Here is a 23,056-nt window from a genome sequence, read left to right as displayed (position 1 = left end):
CTCTCTCTCTCTCTCTCTCTCTCTCATGTGTGTGTGTCTGTGTCTGTGTGTTTGTGCATGTGTATTTTGTTCTCTCTGTCTCTCTCTAAAAGAAACAGTGAGTATGTATATTCTCTAACTCTCCCCTCCCATTCCCCACTATATCATAAAACCATTCTTTTCTTACTGTGATGTCCATTCCAATTAGCACTGGCTGCAAGAAGGCTGACTGATCCTGTTGGCTTGGTATTATGTAGGTGACCACAGCTGCAGTAAGTACTTGTATATGATAGCCTTGTCAGTGAGTACTTGCGTATGTGGGCTTGTCACACAAAGAAGACAGTGTGGCATAGTCCCCCATCTCATTCCCAATTGATTTTCATATCTTATCATACTCAACACCTCCCTGTGCTCTGCCAACATCAAGAGCAAACATGTCTTGGCTCTTCCTGCACTTGTTGTCTTTATTGTATGGACAACTACAGAGAAATAGCTGTTGAACATTCAAATTTGTCAGCCTGAAATGGGTACTTGCCTTTAATCTCAGCGCATGTAGGTATAAGTACATGGAGGTTTGTGAGTTCAAGGCTAACCTGATCCACATAGTGAGTTCCACACTAGCCAGAGCTTCTCAGTGAAACACTGTCTCAAAACAAAACAAAACAAAACAACAACAACAACAAAACCAGAATTATTATTTTAAAGAAAAGTGTGTCAAAGAAGCATATTTCAAAGTTTTGACTCAGTGCAAAATGAAGCATTTAATGAATATCATGTAGGGGCATTCAACAGGGTAAGACTCATCCTCTTCTTTCTAGGGTTCACACTCCTATGACAAAAGGCAGCAAACACACACAAACAAAGTGGAATAGGTTTATGTAATCAAAGATTTAAATGACACAGGAAACTTTGGAAATGACCCGAATACCCAAGAACAGCTGCCCATTTTTCATATTTTTATTTGATCAAAAATGGACAGTTAACTGTAGATGTGATTGGACAGGGAGGTTCATGGCCTACTGGTGAAAGACTGGCTAAAGAGAACCAGCAAGGCTGGTCTGCTCAGATTTTTGGTCTATCTGTGAGAAGGCCCATCTCTATGGTATTAGTCAGAACCCCTCCTAGAATGAAGATTTTTATAACCTACTACCAGGCAAGGCTGGTTAAACTTCTGCTCACAATCATCAGCATGGAAGGGCAGGCAGGGGAAGTTTGAAAAGGGTTTCTAGGCTTTATGGTTGTCTTCAAGGGATCAGGTAGGGTTCTATGATCCACCATGGCAAGGAATATTTTTTCTTGGGCAAACTAAGGATTGAAACTAGTACCTTGAGCAAACTTCACGATGAAATGTACAGCTGAGCTACATCCCCAAACTTAAACTGCCATTTACTGAGTCTGGACATCAGCAAAGAACAAAAACAAACCATTTAAAATTGGCAGACGTAAGTACTAGGCATAGAGTCACATGCTAATAATCCCAGAATTTGAGAGGCATATTCAAGAAGATTATGAATTCAAGGTCAAGATGGGGAATATGGGGGTTCAAGGAAATATTATGCTACATAATAGCAAAGCTCTCTCTCTAATTAAATCGGTTATTAGAAATCTGGTTGACTATCATAATGGGTAGATAATTTTGCCCACCTGACAGGATTTGGTTAGAAAGACCTTGGATACAAACCTCACTGTAGATTATTTGATTGGGAGTCTATTGAGATGGGAAGACCCATTTTATATAAAGGTGACACTATACCATTGTCCTACACTAAATAAAAAGAAAATGAGCTGAGAGCCAGCACTTATCCTTCTCTGCTTCCTGACACCAGACACATGAGACCAGTTGCCTCATGCCTTCCCACCATGAAAACCTACCTTGGAAATCATGAAACAAAGTTCCTGCTGTTACTGAAGTCCTGGCCTCTCAGTGCTTGAAGGTCAATGTTTATGAGACGACAGCTAGTAGGGAAGAGGCCAGGATTTACCCAAAAAGCACTGCTTGGGCAAATGACAGCAGAGGGGGTCTCATCCACAAAGTTCCATCTTGGTCAACTCATAGGGTATAAAGAGGTTGTATAGGGGAAAGCACAGAGCAGAAAAGGAAGCATGCAGTGTGTCTGCATCATTCAGGGCACATAGCTATGTTTCCTTCTTCTCCAAAGCATCAGAACATATCAACAGACAGCGGCCCCTCAAGCGAGGTCCTTTTTTGCTTCTTTTAAGACAGCTGTATTCCTTTTTTGTAAGTCAAACTTCACAGGAGTTTACAAAACTCACCCAGTGAGGCTGTATCAGTTTATGCACAGGATTAAAAAAAAAAGGCCTAATATTCTGATGTTATATAAAGATTACCATATATTCTGGGTTCTATACATCTAAAGAAAGGTGATTTAGCAGGATTATTTTCTGACAGAGTCTTAGTCCAACACTAAGAAAGGTCTTCAGTTGGTTTTAGATATGAGTATTTCTGTTTAATTTTTAGAATTGTTTAAATAAGGAAGAATGCAATAAAATACCAGACATCTATGTCTCTGTCACTCAGAACTGATCATGTCTACCGCTTTTTCTCTGTGGTGAAATCACCCCAGTGGGCAGGGATGGGTGAGCAGCAAGCCTCTGTCCCTCTGCTGTGCCCTGTTCCCTGTTATCCATAGAACTTCCCTCTTGACACCCAGCAATTCTTCTAATGAGAAGCTTTACTTTATACATGGGTGAGATATTACCTGATAAGTTACCTACTGACTGTAAACCCATTACTTAGGAAGCAGAGGCAGAAGGATCAGACATTTAAGGCCATGTCTGTAATCCCAGTGCTCTGCACACGAAGTCAGAAGAGTCTGAAGTTCAAAGTTCATCGTGTGTTTGAGGACAGCCTGGGCTATAGTGTGAATTCTAATCCAGCCTGGTTTACATGAGAGCCTTTCTAAAAAAGGAAAATCACAAGGCTTTGTGGGGCACATCTTTTATCCCAGCACTTGGAGGCAAGGACAGGGACTTCTCTGTGAGTTTGAGGCTAGCCTAATCACAGTGTGAGGCTGAAGACATCCAGGGCTATCCAGAGAAACCTTGTCTCAAAAAACAAAACCAAACAACAACAAAGCAAAAAGATAAAACAAGAGAATCAAAAGCAGCAGAAGAAATGAGAGTGTTTGCCATCTTATTCTTCATGTTTGTGGAAAAACATATTAAAAACTGCAAGTAAAAATCACCATAGACAGTTTTATTATCCCTATAAAGTTGGGAAGATCCTGTGCAACCAGCCTTGATATTATTAGGTATTTTCTTTAAAGATCTCTTTAAGCGTTAACTTATTTAGAAACACAGGTTATTCGTGCCCTTCCTCATATGACACAATATGATGGCATTATTGGCACAGAGACTGCAGGGAGGAGCCATGCTTACCACACCTGAGTCCTGGGCACACATGCTTGCTCACGTCCCCCACCACATTTACCCCCAACTCCACTCAGCATTTCCTGTAAGGGATGCAGTAAGACTTGCCTAAGGCCACACTCATTTCCCCATTCCCTCAGATATTTCGGAGATAAGACACTAGAGGAGGAGTTTACAGATACCTTTAAAACCCCGAGTCTCAGTGCTTTGCAGGATCATTTCTTCTCAGTGTCCAAGCCAGCAAAGAAGCAACTCATCAAGATGAGTCTCGGAGGTGTTTCAGAGGCAAGCCGTGCCACACCAGAAATCCAGAAGATTGCTGACAAGGTGAGTCGATGTACTTCAGGAAAAGATGTGATCCCAAACCAAACTTCCAACATTTGATTTATAAGTTGGCCCTGCGTTAAGACTGTGGGAAATGACAGAAATCAGAAATACATGATTCTGTTCAGACATTTATACAGATAATGAACAATGCACTTCAGAGAAATTTTTAAAAACCCAAAAATAAAATCAACCTAATCACACTTTTTACTGGAGCCTCAGTTTCCCCAGTAGCTGAAGGTGAATTCATACTGGATCATCTCTATACCTCACACGTCTGATCCCAGGAGCTCTAAGGACTGATGGAATTTTCCAGTCACTCTAGTTGAAGCTGATATATGGAGGCTCCTAAGGTTGTTAAGGAACTCTGAGCTGATTCCAGGATGCTACACCCACCAAACCATCACAGTCAATATAGAACTCAATGTTTCTAGCAGGTTCATACATGTTACTTAACTATCATCTGTATAAAAAGATGTATCGTGTTGCCTGTTTTCGAAAGGAGAAGTATGAAGGTAGGTTTGCAATCTGTCACTTTATTTTCTTACGTCATGTTGTTGTCCTTTCTGAAACTGAATCTTCCTGGAGGACCAGATCAGTGTGGTTTGTTATTTGCTTATGTGTTTGTGTGTTTGTTTAATATTTGGTCTTGCTAGATGGTCTAGCATGCAGGTAACTCAGGCAAGCCTCAAACACAAGGCATTCATGCTGCCTCAACTTCTCAAGTGCTGAGATTACAGGCATGTGCCACCATGCTAGGCACCATCAGATTTTATGTGAGTAGAATAGATGGGAGCCTTCAAGGTTAGGGCACTGAACATTCGGGGGTGGGGGGAGGCCTAAAATTCAATGACTAGATATTTGAGGGTAAACAGTTTTCAGTCATAGGTTTATTTCAATAAATATCTTGGAGTATTTTATTTTTGAGGAAGGTTAAATCTTTAAATCTTCATTAGAATCCTCACATCAAGTTGGTGTTCTCAACATTAAATGTGCACATGAGTTACCTGTTGTTGTAGGCAGAAAGCAGATCTGACTAAAGAGGACTCATTTTCTTCCAAGGTCTCTGGAAGTGTAGGCAATCCTATCCATGATTTCACTTTTCTGTAGGACCAGATACAGCAAGCATCCTGGAAGGACTGAGGGAGATGTGGCCTCAAAATAGGATGACAATGAACAGTTATCCATTTCACCTGTGAGAAGAAAGAGCTAAAAGGACTAATATTTACTGTACATAAAAAGTGTTTCAAAAACAAATATGCACACATGAGTCACAGTTAACATTTCTGTTCAGCGAAATAAAAATCTTCCTGGTCCAGGAACCAGGGTTGTAGGGGATAGACAGGAAAATATAGTTATCTGAAATAAATCATTTACAGCAGATTTTATTGATTTTATTAATAGTTGGTCATCTGGTTACCTAGAGAAATTATTCTTTTGAAGCAGGTGTCTTGCTATTTCTCACAGTAGTCAAACCTCACAAGTTCCAGTTATTCTTTAGCCTCTAGCCTCCCAAGTGCCAAGCACTACTGGAGGGTCACATCCTGCCTGGCAAGAATAACTTTTGAACATGATACTCTCATTAGTTTTTTGAGAATTTCATAGATACATAAAACATATTTTGATCACATAATTTTTAATTTAGGACGCTACTAGAAGGGCTTATCTTGATAATTATACCATCTGTGGATGACATCTTCAATAACAATATTTAATAGAAGTGTGTTCATATACTCTAGAGAAGCAGATTGAAACATAGGTATTAATAAGGTCACCTCACCTGGGAAGGAGCTTTGCTGTTTTAAAAGCCTTGGTTTCTGTCCCACCTCTCAGTTGATCTTCAGTGTCCCCAGAAAGGCAAGGATGCATCCTATCCTACTTTTAGATGATGAAACCAAGACTTAAAATGCTTAAGAGTCACCCAGAGGAGACACTAACTGCCCTTTCCCATTGGACATCCTCAGTACACTGTGGAGCTCTGTAGGAATGAGGGGAGAGAATGCACCAAATTTGCCTTCTCTGTGGAAGTCAGGGCCTCAGGCTTAAAGCACCATGGGAGATGCATAGTTAAGAACCGTTCCATAGGGACATTTCCTGAGTATTCCTAGGTATTGAGCATCTGGCTATAAACTGTAGAAGCTGCATAAGGCTGAAAGAAAAGGCCTATATTACCCCCAAATTAACTGTTTAGAAGAAATCAAAATATCCAGGGAATATTATAAAATAAGCCATAATTAAGCACTGTTTCATGCACACCAGTTTAAGACCTAAAAGAACATTAGACACTGCTGCTAACTCCCTTACTGTCAGTTAAACAGGTACAGGGTGGTGGCTCGGCTCCCAGATGTCACTCATCTGTCCTGTCTTGCAGGAGACAATGCCCACTAAAGTGTTGAGAGGCAGGGAAGCACGTGGTAAACTGTGTATTTTTAGGAAGCATTTTCTCAGTTACAGCAATCATTCCTCTAAAAAGAACATGACAGCTCATATATTATGAAACATACTTATTAAATCAGGAAATTTAGTCTACCCCTCGGAGGTTATGGTCTCTTGGGTCCCCACACAGTGTCAGGCCACAGGGAGCTACTGTATTTCTAGAATGATCTGACGGATTCAGAGAATATCTCCATTATGTGCTGTTTACTTTGTATTTACTGATCAAATAGAGACATACTTATTGGGCCTTTCATTGCAAATCATGACTATAAAGAGTGTGTGTGTGTGTGTGTCTGTGTGTGTGTGTGTCTGTCTGTGTGTGTCTGTGTGTGTGTGTCTGTGTGTGTCTGTGTGTCTTTGTGTGTGTGTCTGTGTGTGTCTGTGTCTTTGTGTGTGTGTGTGTGTGTGTGTGTGTGTGTGTGTGTGTGTGTGTGTTTTAATTGTTGAGAGAGGATTCAATCAGTAGCCCCAACTAGCCTGGAACTTTCTATCTACCCAAACTGCTCTTTAATGAAATTCTCCTGCCTCAGTCTTTCAGTGTCTGAGATTAGAGGTTAGAGGTTTGAGCAGCCAACCCAGGCTCCTCAGCATTTCTAAGGACTCTCAACAGTATGAGGTTCCTAGTTTTGTGAAGCTGATAACCTGAGTCAACACAGCCCTAACATCATCCCTTACTTTCTCCTCATAAGGTCAGACCTCAGCTTGAAGCAAAAACCAATAAGAAATATGAAAAATTCGAAGCCGTTGAGTATAAAACTCAAGCCGTCGCTGGAGAAAATATCTTCATTAAGGTAGACACCAACCTCCCTTAAGCACTGATGCAGTTGTTTCCTGTTGCCCCAACTGTACCTTCATTTCTACCACCGGTCTTTAATTAAGCCACTTGTAAGTGGGAACTCCCAAATCCATCTGATGACAGGATATTTTACCTTGTGTCTCTTTGTGAATACAGAAAGCTTTCTTATGTGGTTCCTAATTTCTAGAACCCTGTAGAATATAGTGGTGTAACAGCTCAGACATTGGTTTGCTGCCAAGGCTGCTTATTCTGTAGGCTAGATGTTGAGGCTAACATTTCAGTGTATGGAAATTGGCCAGTGTCTTAGAGCATTTTCCAACTCAAAACTTCCTAACTTGATGTGTGATCCAATTACATGCACTTAAAGAAGAACTTCAATCATTAGTTGAAAGAATAATTCAAGCCACTTCCATCTTTTAAATGAGTAGTTATTAATGTAATTTAAATGATATTTTAAATTATTTTTTATACATGAGTGTTCTGTCCATATGTATGCATGCATGGCAGAAGAGGGCATCAGGTCCCATTATAAATGGCTGTGAGCCCACATGTGGTTGCTGGGATTTGAACTAGGGACCTCTGGAAGAGCAGTCAGTAGCCTTAACTACTGAGCAATCTCTCCAGCCCCCAAATCATTCTTTTCATAGCTCAAGCAGGTACAACTGATGGCACTCCAGCAACAGTATAAAGCCATACTTATAGTATTTTATAAATACATTTTAGGAGCTGGAGAAACGACTCAACTGTCAAAAATGAATGCAGATTTTGCTGAAACCCCAAGCTCAGTGTCCAGCACCCACATCAGGTTGCTCACAATCAGCTGTAACCCAGCTGTAAAGATCTGATACCTCTGGTCTCTGAGGGCACCTGCTCCTATGTGAGCATAGCCATACACAGACACACAGCCATACACACAGCTTTTCTTATGTTAAAACAGATTTTATATGAAAAATCAAATTAAATGGTTTTCTGACATTCTTGTGATATCAAGGGAAACAATTCCAAAACTCAACTGTGGATAATAAATTGGAGCTGTATTTATCTCTATGTATTAAATAATATCAATCCTGATTACAAAGATAACAGAGAGTCAAGTGCCTTTACCTCCTCTGCTTTGTCCTTGGACCAAGGCACGGTGGCATTTGTATCTTTTTTAAAAATAGTTACTTAAACTATATGTTTTTAATGTGTTTGGTTTTTTGGCTTTTTTTTTTTTAATGACATGAGCTGAACTAGCCAGCTCAACATGAGCCACTCTCAAAGCTGGGTTGTATATGAGGACTGGACCAGCTCAGTTCAATCAAATTTGAGTTCCTGATATGTTCGAGGCCCAAAGAAACATGTGAGCTAACCCCAGCTGTGTCCTCAGAAGGGACTGGTCCCTTCCATGAACTTTACATCTGAGAAGAAAATTGGGGGGCGGGGGGGAAATGATTGTATTCAAAGACAGGAAAATTTCTACCAAAATTGGGATTATTTTGATAACTTTGATTATCTAAATATGAACATTTCATATCAACTCCCTCACATATTTCATTAATACAAAAATCATCAGAAAATAATGTTGGTAATTTTTTCCTTTGACCACTCTATTTCAATGTGATTTCTTGCTCCTTGGCCTGAGTCCCACCCCTCACCCCTGGTTCTCTCCTTTACCCTCCTGCTGCAATTAAGCCTTAGTTTCCTCCTTCCTTCCTCCAGGCTGGCTATTGACCTCATTGCTCTCAGTCAGTCTCTAGATCTCATTTGTTACTGGTAGGGTTTTCTGTCTGTCTTGAATCCCCACTGAGAGAATGGTAGAGGACCACAAGCTTCAATGTTAAGTTGTCCCGGGGTTGACCTTTGTTCCACCTCTCCTGCTTGTTCAATCTGTTCATACTTGTTCCAAATCTATGTGATCCCAAGATCTTCTGTAAACCTAATAACCCTGTACCCTGAACAGAAAGGATAGTGGGCTTAGGATGTGCCAAGTCCTGTCCTACAAGCAGGCCACACCCCTCTTCAACCAATCCTCACACACACAAAATAAAATCCATGAAACAAACCTAAGCCACTTTTACCTTGTTACCAACCTGAAAATTGATCTCTGGAAATGTAAATGACTCTGGAAGTTCACACTAATGCAAGCACAAGCACAAAGTCCAGATTTCCCTCTGGAGTAATGACTGTGCTGGCTCTGGAAATATCAACCAAGTTTGCTAAAGAGGAGCTGTTTTCCAAGTAGGAAACAAATGCTTTTAAAAAGATCCACTGTAGAGTGATGAGAATACAAACGCTGAGCATGGGACACACCTGTAATCCCATTCCTCTGAAGAAACGACAGGATTCCCAAGTCTAAGGCTAGCCTGGGCTACACAGACAGATCCTGCCTCAAATTAAAGCAGACCCACAAGAGAAACAAAATGATGTACATGTTGGCACCTAACAGATCTGGGTGCCAATTTGGGCTCTGCCACATAATCACTGAGAGCTTTATGGGGGAAAAAATTACAACTCAATGTTTTTGGTTTGTAGTGCTTAGGGTGTTTCGGTTGCAGTTTGTTTTGTTGTTGTTGTTCGTTTGTTTTGTTTTGTTTTGTTTTTGGTTGTTGTTTTGACTCAGAATCTCATGTATCTCACGAGGTCCTGGAACTCAAACTCCATATATAATTGAAAAATGACCTTGACTTTCTGCTCCTTTTGCCTCTAATCCCTGAGTGCTGACATTATAGGCACACACCACTGGGTATATGTGTTGCTGGTAGACCAAACCTAAGGCTTCATGCAAGTTAGGAAAGCACTCTGCTAAGTAAACTGCATCCCCAGCTCCAGGAAAATAGTATCTTTAAATCTGTTTCTGGCATCATTCTGACATTGGTAGTGTAACAGATTTTTTTCAGACATACAGGAAGAAATCAGTGTGATCACACACGTGCACACATATGTGCATGCACATACAAACACATTTTGTATGATGCTTACAAACACTTTTATCATACTGACATAAACTAATTGTAAACTGTGGTCAGTAGCATTTTAATATTAAGGTAGGAAGGGATATCAGAACACAATGTCTACTGTAGAACACAAAATTTTTATTGTTCTAATAAAGAAAAAAGTGGCAGTTCTTATCGGGATGGTGTAGGACCCAGGTTCATGACCGAACTACCACTGGGAGTGTTACCCTGATGGTGCCTAGGCCTCTTTATTTTTACTTTAGAAAAGGAGGCAGCCTTGTGGGCATTCATAAAGTAGGTTTGCAACACAGCAGAGATATGGGGACCATACAGTCCATATTTTCTAAAGCAAATCTGAGTTTCTTTTCCCTTATCAAACTATATGACAATTTTTCTCCCAACTTAGAAGTCAGTAAAGAGAATCACCAGAAATACAGGCATTCCTGTGCTCCTTTCTAGGCATCATGAAAAGAAAATATAAGTCTGGAATGTAATCTGTGCCAAGATTTTAATGAAAAGTCTAATAGATTAAATCTAGATGGGTAGATAGATTAGTGGATAGGAGTGCTGGCTGTTCTTGCAGAGGACTTAGGTTTAGGTCTTAGCACCCACGTGGTAGCTGACAAGGAACTCTGATTCCAGTTCTAGGGGATGTAACCCCTCTTCTTTTTTTTTTTTCTTCTTTTTTCTTTTTCTCATATTTCTTTTTTTTCCTTTTTTCTTTTTTATTAGGTATTTTCCTCATTTACATTTCCCATGCTATCCCAAAAGTCCCCCATACCCTCCCCCCAACACCCCTACCCACCCATTCCCACTTTTTGGCCCTGGTGTTCCCCTGTACTGGGGCATATAAAGTTTGCAAGTCCAATGGGCCTCTCTTTCCAGTGATGGCCGACTAGGCCATCTTTTGATACATATGCAGCTATATACATCTTTTGATACATATCAAGCTGGGGTACTGGTTAGTTCATAATGTTGTTCCACCTATAGGGTTGCAGTTCCATTTAGCTCCTTGGGTATTTTCTCTAGCTCCTCCATTGGGGGCCCTGTGATCCATCCAATAACTGACGGTGAGCATCCACTTATGTGTTTGCTAGGCTTCGGCGTAGTCTCATTAGAGACAGCTATATCAGGGTCCTTTCAGCAAAATCTTGCTAGTGTATGCAATGGTGTCAGCATTTGGAGGCTGATTATAGGATGGATCCCCGGATATGGCAGTCTCTAGATGGCCCATCCTTTCGTCTCAGCTCCAATCTTTGTCTCTGTAACTCCTTCCATGGGTGTTTTGTTCCCAATTCTAAGAAGGGGCAAAGAGTCCACACTTGGGTCTTCCTTCTTGAGTTTCATTAACCCCTCTTCTTAAGGCTTCAGGAATTGCATGCATGTGATGTCCTTATATGTAAGCAGGCAAATCATTTATATAAATAAATTGAATAAAATATTTTTTATAAAAGGTTTTAAAAATAAATCTCAGAAATATGTTTTCTACTATATACTTAGCTGCACATTTTCCCAAAGTACAAGTTGACAAAATTTCAGTTCATTGGTGCTGCCTTGGCCCAAAAGTGTTGTTTCAAGAGAGCTTTGCATATCACAAGAAAGTTGATCTGTTATATAATTGAGGTCCACGTGAATAATCTTTCTTTCTTTGCTTCTTTCTTCTTTTCTTCTTTTCTGTCTTTCAGATGGATGTAGGTCATGGTTGTTTCATTCACATAAAAGTCTTCAATGGACCTACTGGAAAAGATAATTATGAACTTCATGGTTACCAGACTGACAAAACCAAGGATGATGAGCTGACCTACTTCTAAGCAGCAAATTCTAAAGTGACCTGATTCCTCTCAGTGGAAAGAGATTCAGCCATGAATAAAGAAATATTCCTCAACTAACTGTTTGTCTCCCTCATTACTCAGTATTGGGTTGACATTTACTTCCTAGACAATTGTTTTTAAACATAGAATGTTTCATGAATTTGTGTGTCATCTTTGGGCAACAGCCATGGAAATCTCCGTATCATTTCAGTTTTTAATATACATGTTGCCATACAGAGCACAGTGTTCATGGTTCAGAGTTGATATTCTACAAAAAATACTGGAAGCCTTAGAAAACCTACGGCTCAGTTGCAATTGCATAAAGGATCTTTTCACCCCTTCCTCACTGCAAGTGCATTGATGGCTGTCAGGGAAGCTCACTCCTTGGTCCCTTTAGTTGCCCAGAACCCAGCATGTCATCTGTGCCTTCATATTTGAAAATTAAATTTGTATTTTACAAGTCTTGTTTTGATACAACCATAACTGATAAGTAAGCTGCTCTTTCCCCTCCCCTAGGCTTCCTGTGCACTTGAGAGTCAATTCAGAGTTTTCCATCACCTACAAATGCTTCCTGGTGCTCAGTAGTGCAAGTAGTAGTGTACACTTCCCATAAGGATATTCTCTTGTACAGCCAAAACCCAACAATCAAGAGCAGGAAATGAGCACTGATGGCACAATGACATCTAGTCTCCCAGTGCCACTGAAGCTTCTCTAGTTGTTGCAATATTGTCCTTTATTACAGAGGTCCAGTTCAGAGTCATGTATTCCACTTAATTTCTGTCTTCTTTTAACATACTTTTTAATTAATTAATTAACTAGTTAATTAATTAATTTGTGTGGGTGTGGATGTGGATGTGGTTTGTATGGACAACTACAGAGAACTAGATATGGACAATCTAAGGTTGTTAGCCAGGTACGGTGGTGCTTGCCTTTCATCTCAGTACTTGAGAGGCAGAGGCATGCGGAGCTCTGTGTGTTCAAGGCTAGCCTGATCAACATAGTGATTTCAACACTAGCCAGAACTTCTCAGTGAAACACTGCCTCAAAAAAAAGAAACAAAAATAGTTAAAGAAAAGTGTGTCTCAGAAGCATATTTTAAACCTTTGCCTCAGTGCAAAACAAATCATTATAATGACTGTCCAGAGGCATGTATGAGGATAAGACTCATCCTCTTCTTTCTAAGGTTCACACTCCTGTAACAACAGACAGCACAAAAAATAAAAGTGGGATGGGTTTATGTGATCAAAGTTTTAAATGACAGAGGACACTTTGGAAATGGAGTCCCAAATATTTAAGAGTAGTTGTCCATCTTTAATGATTTTAATTGTCCAAAAATGAAAGGCTTACTGCAGATTTGACTGGACAGGGAGGTTTATGACCTACTGGTGAAAGATTGTGTAGGAGAACTGGCAAGGCAAGTCTGTTTCAAATATTGGTCTATCTGTGTAGAGGTCCATCTCTGTGGGACTGGGCAGAACCCCTCCTAGAATGAAGATTGTATGAGCTCCTACAAGGCAAGGAAGGTCAAATCCTAAACAAAAGGGCAGGGGAAGTTTTGAACAAGGTTTCTAGGTTTTATGGCTGTCTTCAAGGGATTGGGTAGGATTCTATGATCTGCTTTGTGAAAGACTATTTCTTTCTTGATGACACTAGGGATTGAACTTAGTGTCTTGAGCAAGCTTGGCAGAGAGCTCTACCACTGAACTATATTCCTAACCTTAAAGTATTGCTTACTAATTCTGAACATCAGGAAAAACAAGCCAGTTAAAGTTGGAAGATGTTAGCCCTGAACACAGAGGCACTTGCTTATAATACCAGAATTAGAGAGACAGATTCAAGAGGATTTGAGAGAAAGATGAATGAGTTCAAGATCAAGATGGACTACATGAGGAGATCAAGGAAAGCCTGAGTGTGCTACAGAAAGGCAAAGTTCTGTCTCCAGTGCAATCATCTATTGTAGTCTCCCCTCCCCCAGCCTGAAACCTGCTTGCTCAGGGGTGGAGCTTCCCGCTCAATAGTTCTGCCATGCCCACTGCTGGAACCTGCCGCTTTGCTGTTCGGAGCCGTGCACGGGGTCACCCTGCTATTGGACCCCAAGATTAATTGGCGGGAATCGGGCCCCTTCCCCTGCTTTATAACTGCTTTCGGAACAGTAAAATTGAGCTTTGATCAGAATGCCTGTCTTAGCTGCATTTCTTTATCTCGCCACCTAGCCCCTCTTCTCTTCCAGGTTTCCAAAATGCCTTTCCAGGCTAGAACCCAGGTTGTGGTCCGCTGGCTGGACACAACAATCTATTAGAACTCTGGTTGACCATCATGATAGTTAATCCTGTCAACATGACAGGATTTGGTTAGAAAGACCTTGGATACAAATATCTGCACCTCACTGAAGAATGTTTGATAGGCTCTCAAGCAAAGTCCCTTTTCTTCTTTTTAGACAACCTTATTTCTTTCCTGTAAGTCAAACCTCACAGAAATGTACAAAACTGACAAAGTGTGTCCATTGATGTACAAGATTAAAAGAAGCCTAGATTCTGATGTTATATACAGATTATCAGATACTGTAGGTTCTGTAAATCTAAAGACGGGTGATTTAAAAGTTGTTGCTGGGTTTATTTTAACACAATTTCAGCCCCCTGGTAAGAATTTTAGTTGTTTTAGATATGCATATTTCATTTTACCTTGTTTTTAGAATTATTTAAAAACAGAAGAACACAATAAAATAACAGACATCTATGTCTCTGTCACTTAGAACTCAACATGTCTAAGTGACCACCCCTTTTCCTCTGGTGGCATCACACCAGTGGGCAGGAATGGGTGAGCAGCATGCCTCAGTCTTTTTACTGTGCTCTGCTCCCTTGCACTTCCCTCTTGACACCCAACACTTCTTTAAAGAGAAGCCTTATGTTTTAAAAGGTTGGTCTATTGACTGAAAAGTTACCTAAATACTGCAACCCCATCACTTGGAAAGCAGTGTCAGAGGATATAAGGACACAACTGTAATCCAGCAGGAAAGTAAAAATTTCAATGTTTATAGTGAGTTTCAGGCAAGCCTGGGCTACAGAGCCAGATCATCCTGGGCTAATTTCAATCCCCTCTAAAGAGGAAGAGAGAGAGAGAGAGAGAGAGAGAGAGAGAGAGAGAGAGAGAGAAAACACTGGACCTGGTGGCATACATCATTAATCCACTTCTGTCGACCAGAGGCAGGCAGCTATCTGGGAGTTCAGCCTGGTCTACACAATCAGTTCCAAGACAGTCCATGGTTGTATACACAGAAATCCTGTCTCAAAAAATAGGTAAAAACATAAATAAATATAAAAATAAGAGATAGTATGGGTGGGGAAACTACAGCAGTAGAAGAAATGAAGGTGTTTGCCACTTTCTTCATGTTTGGGAATAAACATTTTAGAAAGTGCAAGTAAAAATCCTCTGTAGACAGTTTTATTAACTTTTCCAAATTGGGAGGATTCTAAACAACCAGCCTTGACATTATTAAGTATTCTCTTTAAAAATTCTCCGAGGTTTACCATATTAGAAACTCAGGTTGTGCATGTCCTTCCTCCTATGGCACAATATGATGACATTATTAGCACAGAGAGTGCAGGGAGGAACCATGCTCACCACACCTGAGTCCTGGGCACACAAGCTTGCTCACTTCCCCCAACTCATTTCCCCCCAACTCCACTCAGCTTTTCCCCTCAGGGATGCAGTAAGACTTGCCTGAGGCCACACTCATTTCTCCATTCCTTCACATACTGTGGAGATAAGACATTATAGAGGACGAGTTCAGGGGCATATTTAAAACTCTGAGTCTCTGTGCTTGCCAGCTGATTTCCTCTTAGCATCATGCCCAACACAGTAGCAAATCACCAGAATGGTAAAGGGAAGCTTGCCAGAGGTCAGGCCTGCCATAACAGAAATCCAGGTGAGTCAGTGCACTTCAGGGAAAGCTTGATCTCCAATCAAATTTTCATAATTTTGACTCATGATTTGTCCCCCAGTTAAGTGTTGGAAATCACAGAAAGCAGATATATATGGATTTAATTCAGACAATTAATACAATTAAAAGTGGGACATTAAGCCTTCAGAGAAATTTTAACATCCCAAGTTTTAAAATTGACCAAGCCACGCTCTTTACTGGAGCCTCAGTTTCCCCAGTAGCTGAAGGAGAATTCATGCTGGATCATCTCTACACCTCACATGTCTGATCCCAGGAGCTCTAATGACTGATGGAATTTTCCAGTCCCACTAATTGAAGCTGATATATGGAGGTACCTAAAGTTGTTAAGAGTCTCTGAGCTGATTCCAGGATGCAATGCCCACCAAACCATCACAGTCAATATACAACTCAATGATTCTAGCAAGTTATTAACATCATGCTCAACTATCATGTATATAAAAAGATGTATTCTGTTACAGGTTTTACAAAAGAGAAATGCATAAAAATTTTGGAGGGAAGTTTGCAACCTGTCAACCTATTTTTTTTTACATCAAATTGTTTTCATCCTTGAAAGAGAATCATCTCTTGTAGGACAAGAACAGTTTTCTTTTTGTTTGTTTGTTTGTTGCTTTGTTTGTGTGTTTCTTTGAGACTTATGAATAGATGGTCTAGAGTGTAGGTAACTCAGGCTAGCCTCAAACAAGCCTCCTGCTTAAATTTCTCAAGTGCTGGGATTACAGGCATGTGCCACCATGCTAGGCACCTTCAGATTTTATGTGAGTAGAACAGATTGGAGCCTTCATGCTTAGTGTACTGAACATTTTAGAGGGGGTCACAGGCCTAAACTTCAATGACTAAACATTTAAGGGTAAATAGTTCTCACTCATAGGTTTATTTCAATAAATACTTTGGAGCATTTTATTTTTGAGAATATTAAATCTTTAAATCTTCATTAGAATCCTCACATCAAGTTGATGTTATCAACTTTAAATGTGCAAATGAGTGACCTGTTGTCTTAGCTAAAACACTGATCTGACTGAGGAGAGCCAGACTGGCCTGCACGTTCATGTTTCTTCCAGGAGCTCCAGAGCTGCAGACTCACCTACCCATGATTTCACTCTCCTGTAGGACCTGATATATCCGGCATGGGGGAGATGTGGGTTAAAATAGAATACTAAGGAAAAGTCCTCCACTTCTCTTTCAGAAGAACAGGACTAACTAAAATACTGTGCATAGAAATTTTTTCAAAAACAAATACACACAGATGAGGCATAGTTGATATTTATGATGAGTTAAAAAACAAACAAACAAACAAACAAACCCTGAGATGTTCTGGAAATCATGGCAGTAAGGGAGAGACAGGAAAATGCATTTATTTGAAATAAAGATGTTACTGCCAATTTGAATGTTGTTTTTTTTTTTAAATAGTTGATCATGTGGTTATCTAGAATAAGTATTCTTTGAAACAGGGGTCTTTTTGCTTCTAGCCTCCAAAATAACAAGGACTGCAGTAATGTGTCATCCTTCCTGGCTAGGATCAATTTTTTGTCACTTATTAAATGTTTAATAATCTAAGTTCTAACAGCTATTACAGAATTTAAAATTGTAAAACACTGAAGTTCTACATCTTTAATCTAATAGTAAAAAGTAGTTAATTTTTTTTTAATAAGGACAACATTTAATTGGGGCTGGCTTACCGGTTCAGAGGTTCAATCCATAATAATCAAGGTGGGAGCATGGCAGCATCTGTGAAAGCATGGTCCAGACAGAGCTGGGAGTTCTACATTTATCTGAAGGTTGCCTGAAGAATGTGACTTCCAGGCAAATAGGATGAGGAATTTTTTTTAAATTGAAGATTATATGATCTTAAACCCACTGTTCCCAAAATTTGACTAGAAAAATTGCAGAAATTATTAATAATTTCAGCAAAGTGTTATGATAGATGATTGACATACAAAATTTACCAGTCTTAATACATATGAGTAACAATCATGCTGAGAAAGAGATCAGAACACACTCCTCTTCCCAGTTTTTCAAATAAAATAAATTATTTAGAATATATATAACAAAAGAGGTTAAAAAAAAACACCCCTCTACAATGAAAATTTTAAATGTGTGAAGAAAGAGATTAAGAAAACATATAGAATTTGAAGACCTCCCAAGCTTATAGCTTGTTAGAATTAACATTGTGAAAAAAGACCTTCCTACCAAAACGATTTACTGATTCAGTAAAATCACAAACAACATCCTCATCTCATTCTTCATATAAATAGAAAGAAAATCCTCAATTTGGCGCGGATCAACAAAAGACCCAGAATAGCCAACTAGTCCTAGATGAGTTTGTTTATATGCATTCTGCTCATTTTAAGTGCTAAGTGCCTCTGTCTAAGACCCCAATTTTTATACATCCGTTTCTCTTGTGTCTTTGATTTTTTTTAAGTCAGCTGTACTTTCAATCCTCCATTATACCCATTTGTCCTCTTCTTCCACAGTTAGGAATCTCAGAACTCACTCTTAATTTCTCTGAGTATTAATATATGCAATCATAGAATGGGTATTGGTTGTATATGATTGCCTTAGAAACGGTGAAGGAGTTGGAGTAGAAACAAATGCAATCTTTATGAGTGCTTTGAAAATCTGGTGTAATTCAGTAACTATAAATTCTTATGTGATGTTGCTATTTGGTTTTCTTCTGAAGATTTTCAGCATCTGACAAAGAGGCTCCAATGTGTGTTTACTTTAGTCAATTCCAGGGTAGATACCATAGATATTCCAAATTAGTTTGGGAAGCATTGGTAACTTGAAGGCTGCCCTAATTCCAACCAAGGACTGCAAAAGTCTTGGAGGGCATTATATACTCAGGGTTCCAAAATTACTGAGACCTGGAATGCTTTGACTAGATTTTGCAGCATCTAAATGCAGATTGATATCATGGTTTTTTCCACTTGAACAAACATTTTATGGAAGGGTCATTTGGCATATTGAGGTGAATAGTCTGGAGTATTTGGTTGTGTATTCATTTCTTCAGGTTGCTTATGTTGCTGGTACTGTGTTCATATAGATCCCATCCTTCTTGGCTTTTTCTTAAACATATTTATTTGTTATAACCATGCATCTCTTGATAAATCAAAGTTTCTTTTCATATAAATCATAGTTGTGTGTGTTATTTTAGTTGAAAGTTGATTTTGTTTGATATTAGAATGGCTACTCCAGCTAGTTTCTTTGGACCATTTGCTTGGAAAATTGTTTTCCAACCTTTTACTCTGAGGTAGTGTCTGTCTTTGTCACTAAGGTGTAGTCCTGTATGCAGCAAAATGCTGGGTCCTGTTTATGTATCCAGTCTGTTAGTCTATGTCTTTTAATTGGGGAATCGAGTCTATTGATGTTAAGAGATAATAAGAAAAAGTGATTGTTACTTCCTGTTATATTTTTGTTGTTGTTGTTGTTAGAGGTGGAATTATGTTTGTGTGGCTATCTTCTTTTGGGATTTTCTAGGGTGTAGTTTCCCTCCTTGTGTTGGTGTTTTCCATCTATTATCCTTTGTAGGGCTGGACTTATGGAAAGATATTGTGTAAATTTGGTTTTGTCATGGAATATCTTGTTTTCTCCATTTATGTTAATTGAGGGATTTTCTGGGTAGCCTGGACTGGCATTTGTGTTCTTTTAGGGTCTGTACAAGATCTTCCCAGAATCTTCTGTGTTTCATAGTCTCTGGTGAGAAGTTTGGTGTAATTCTGATATGTCTGCCTTTATATGTTACTTGACCTTTTTCCCTTACTGCTTTTAATATTCTTTCTTTGTTTTCTGCATTTGGTGTTTTGACTACTATGTAACAGGAGGAATTTCTTTTCTGGTCCAGTCTATTTGGAGTTCTGTAGGCTTCTTGTATGTTTATGGGCATCTCAATCTTTAGGTTAGGTAAGTTTTCTTCTATAATTTTGTTGAAGATATTTACTGACCCTTTAGGTTGGGAATCTTCAATCACGTCTATACCTATTATCCTTAGGTTGGTCTTCTCATTGTGTCCTGGATTTCCTGGATGTTTTGGGTTAGGAGCTTTATACATTTTGCATTTTCTTTGACTTTTGGGTCAATGTTTTCTATGGTATCTTCTGCCCCTGAGATTCTCTCTTCTATCTCTTGTATTCTGTTGGTGATGCTTGCATCTATGACTCCTCATCTCTTTCCTAGGTTTTCTAACTCCAGTGTTGCTTCCCTTTGTGATTTCTTTATTTTTTTATTTCCATTTTTAGATCTTGGATGATTTTGTTCATTTCCTTCCCCTCTTTGATTGTGTTTTCCTGTAATTCTTTAAGGAATTTTATTGTTTCTTCTTTAAGGGCTTCTACTTGTTTACCTGTGTTCTTTTTTTATATCTTTAAGGGGGTTGTTTATGTTCTTCTTAAAGTCCTCTATTAACATCATGAGAAGTTATTTTAGATCTGATTCTTGCTTTTCCTGTGTGATAGTGTATGCAGGCCTTTCTATGTTGGGATGATTCCAAGTAACCTTGGTTTATGTTGCTTATGTTCTTATGCTTGCCTCTCGCCATCTGGTTATCACTAGTGCTACCTGTCCTCATTATATCCGACTGGAGCCTGTCCTTCCTCTGATCCTGGTTGCATCAGAACTCTTCAGAGTCCAGCTGTCTCTGTGATCCTGTGTTTCTGGGATCCTATGGTACTGAGATGCTGGGTATGTCAGAGTCCTTGGGAGTCAACCTGCCTCTAAGACTCTGAGATCCTGGTGTGACCAAGTTCTTTGGATCCTGGGATCCTATGATCCTGGGTGTGTTAGAGCACCTGGGAGTGAAGCTTCCTCTGGGTGTTATTGGACTGGCTGCAGAGTTCAGTTCCAAGGTCTGCTTAGGGCTCTGGCCCAGACTGGAAAGAACCCTTGCCACTGGTCGGGTGGGGTTCCTGCATCCCTGGATCCCGCTGGTCCCAGTTGATCCTGTTAGTGTTGGGACATATGTTGTGTCCTCTTCACCTCTGATCCTATGATCCTGGGCATGTTAGAGCACCTGGGATTGGAGCTTCCGGTGGTTGTTGTGACACTGGCTGCAGAGTTCAGGCCCATGTCTGCTGAGGGTTCTGGCCCAAACTGGAAGGAACCTGTGCCACTGGTCAGGTGTGGTTCCCACATTTCTGGATCCTGCTGGTCCCAATTACTCCTGGTATGGTTGGGACAGATGTTGTGTTCTCAACACCTCTGATCCCATGGGCTAGGATAAATTTTGAACATGATATTCTCATTAGTTCTTTGAGGATTTTATACATACATAAAACATATTTTGAGCATATAAATTTTAAGGTAAGAAACTATGGGAAGACCTTATCTTACTATTGACACCATCTGAGGATCACATGTTCAGTAATAAAATTAATTTAGAATTGTGTTCTTGCAGCTCCAGAGAAGCAGAATGAGACATAAATATTAACAACGTCATCTTAGCCCAGGATGGGGCTTTTCTGTTTTAAAATCCTTGATTCCTATACCACCCCTAAGTTGGTCTTCTACGCCCCCAAGCAGGCAAGGATGCATTCCATTCTATTTTTAGAGGATGAAACCAAGTCTCAAAATTCTTTTTTTTTTTAATTTTTTATTAGGTATTTAGCTCATTTACATTTCTAGTGCTATACCAAAAGTCCCCCATACCCACCCACCCCCACTCCCCTACCCACCCACTCCCCCTTTTTGGCCCTGGCGTTCCCCTGTACTGGGGCATATAAAGTTTGCATGTCCAATGGGCCTCTCTTTCCAGTGATGGCCGACTAGGCCATCTTTTGATACATATGCAGCTAGAGTCAAGAGCTCCGGGGTACTGGTTAGTTCATAATGTTGTTCCACCTATAGGGTTGCAGATCCCTTTAGCTCCTTGGGTACTTTCTCTAGCTCCTCCTTTGGGAGCCCTGTGATCCATCCATTAGCTGACTGTGAGCATCCACTTCTGTGTTTGCTAGGCCCCGGCATAGTCTCACAAGAGACAGCTACATCTGGGTCCTTTCGATAAAATCTTGCTAGTGTATGCAATGGTGTCAGCATTTGGATGCTGATTATGGGGTGGATCCCTGGATATGGCAGTCTCTACATGGTCCATCCTTTCATCTCAGCTCCAAACTTAGTCTCTGTAACTCCTTCCACAGACAAGTAGACCAATGGAATAGAATTGAAGACCCAGAAATGAACCCACACACCTATGGTCACTTGATCTTCGACAAGGGAGCTAAAACCATCCAGTGGAAGAAAGACAGCATTTTCAACAATTGGTGCTAGCACAACTGGTTGTTATCATGTAGAAGAATGCGAATCGATCCATACTTATCTCCTTGTACTAAGGTCAAATCTAAGTGGATCAAGGAACTTCACTTAAAACCAGAGACACTGAAACTTATAGAGGAGAAAGTGGGGAAAAGCCTTGAAGATATGGGCACAGGGGAAAAATTCCTGAACAGAACAGCAATGGCTTGTGCTGAAAGATCGAGAATTGACAAATGGGACCTAATGAAACTCCAAAGTTTCTGCAAGGCAAAAGACACCGTCAATAAGACAAAAAGACCACCAACAGATTGGGAAAGGATCTTTACCTATCCTAAATCAGATAGGGGACTAATATCCAACATATATAAAGAACTCAAGAAGGTGGACTTCAGAAAATCAAATAACCCCATTAAAAAATGGGGCTCAGAACTGAACAAAGAATTCTCACCTGAGGAATACCGAATGGCAGAGAAGCACCTGAAAAAATGTTCAACATCCTTAATCATCAGGGAAATGCAAATCAAAACAACCCTGAGATTCCACCTCACACCAGTCAGAATGGCTAAGATCAAAAATTCAGATGACAGCAGATGCTGGCGTGGATGTGGAGAAAGAGGAACACTCCTCCATTGTTGGTGGGATTGCAGGCTTGTACAACCACTCTGGAAATCAGTCTGGCGGTTCCTCAGAAAATTGGACATAGTACTACCGGAGGATCCAGCAATACTTCTCCTGAGCATATATCCAGAAGATGCCCCAACTGGTAAGAAGGACACATGCTCCACTATGTTCATAGCAGCCTTATTTATAATAGCCAGAAGCTGGAAAGAACCCAGACGCCCCTCAACAGAGGAATGGATACAGAAAATGTGGTACATCTACACAATGGAGTACTACTCAGCTATTAAAAAGAATGAATTTATGAAATTCCTAGCCAAATGGATGGACCTGGAGGGCATCATCCTGAGTGAGGTAACACATTCACAAAGGAACTCACACAATATGTACTCACTGATAAGTGGATATTAGCCCCAAACCTAGGATACCCAAGATATAAGATACAATTTCCTAAACACATGAAACTCAAGAAAAATGAAGACTGAAGTGTGGACACTATGCCCCTCCTTAGAAGTGGGAACAAAACACCCTTGGAAGGAGTTACAAAGTCTCAAAATTCTTAAGA

General features: G+C 40.0%; 1 protein-coding gene across 1 annotated transcript; it reads left to right on the top strand.

The window, feature by feature from the left end:
• Positions 1-3,561: 3,561 nt before the first annotated feature.
• Cstdc5 (cystatin domain containing 5) lies at positions 3,562-11,750 on the top strand. Its single transcript, NM_001082546.1, has 3 exons — positions 3,562-3,696; positions 6,819-6,920; positions 11,547-11,750. The coding sequence occupies exons 1-3, from the start codon at positions 3,631-3,633 to the stop codon at positions 11,670-11,672; spliced, it is 294 nt and encodes a 97-aa protein (NP_001076015.1). The 5' UTR covers positions 3,562-3,630; the 3' UTR covers positions 11,673-11,750.
• The last annotated feature ends 11,306 nt before the right edge of the window (positions 11,751-23,056 follow it).

The sequence above is a fragment of the Mus musculus genome, chromosome 16, assembly GCF_000001635.26.
Source record: "Mus musculus strain C57BL/6J chromosome 16, GRCm38.p6 C57BL/6J".
In the NCBI taxonomy this organism is placed as follows: domain Eukaryota; kingdom Metazoa; phylum Chordata; class Mammalia; order Rodentia; family Muridae; genus Mus; species Mus musculus.
The sequence above is the reverse complement of the archived record's forward strand: the minus strand, read 5'-3'. Positions and strand labels throughout refer to the sequence as shown.

Excerpts from the sequence above, each read along its gene's own strand:
- Cstdc5 (NM_001082546.1), top strand. The coding sequence starts at position 3,631 with ATGAGTCTCGGAGGTGTTTCAGAGGCAAGCCGTGCCACACCAGAAATC. Across the intron at positions 3,697-6,818 it reads TCCAGAAGATTGCTGACAAG|GTCAGACCTCAGCTTGAAGC; the intron begins GTGAGTCGATGT and ends TCTCCTCATAAG. Across the intron at positions 6,921-11,546 it reads GAGAAAATATCTTCATTAAG|ATGGATGTAGGTCATGGTTG; the intron begins GTAGACACCAAC and ends TCTGTCTTTCAG.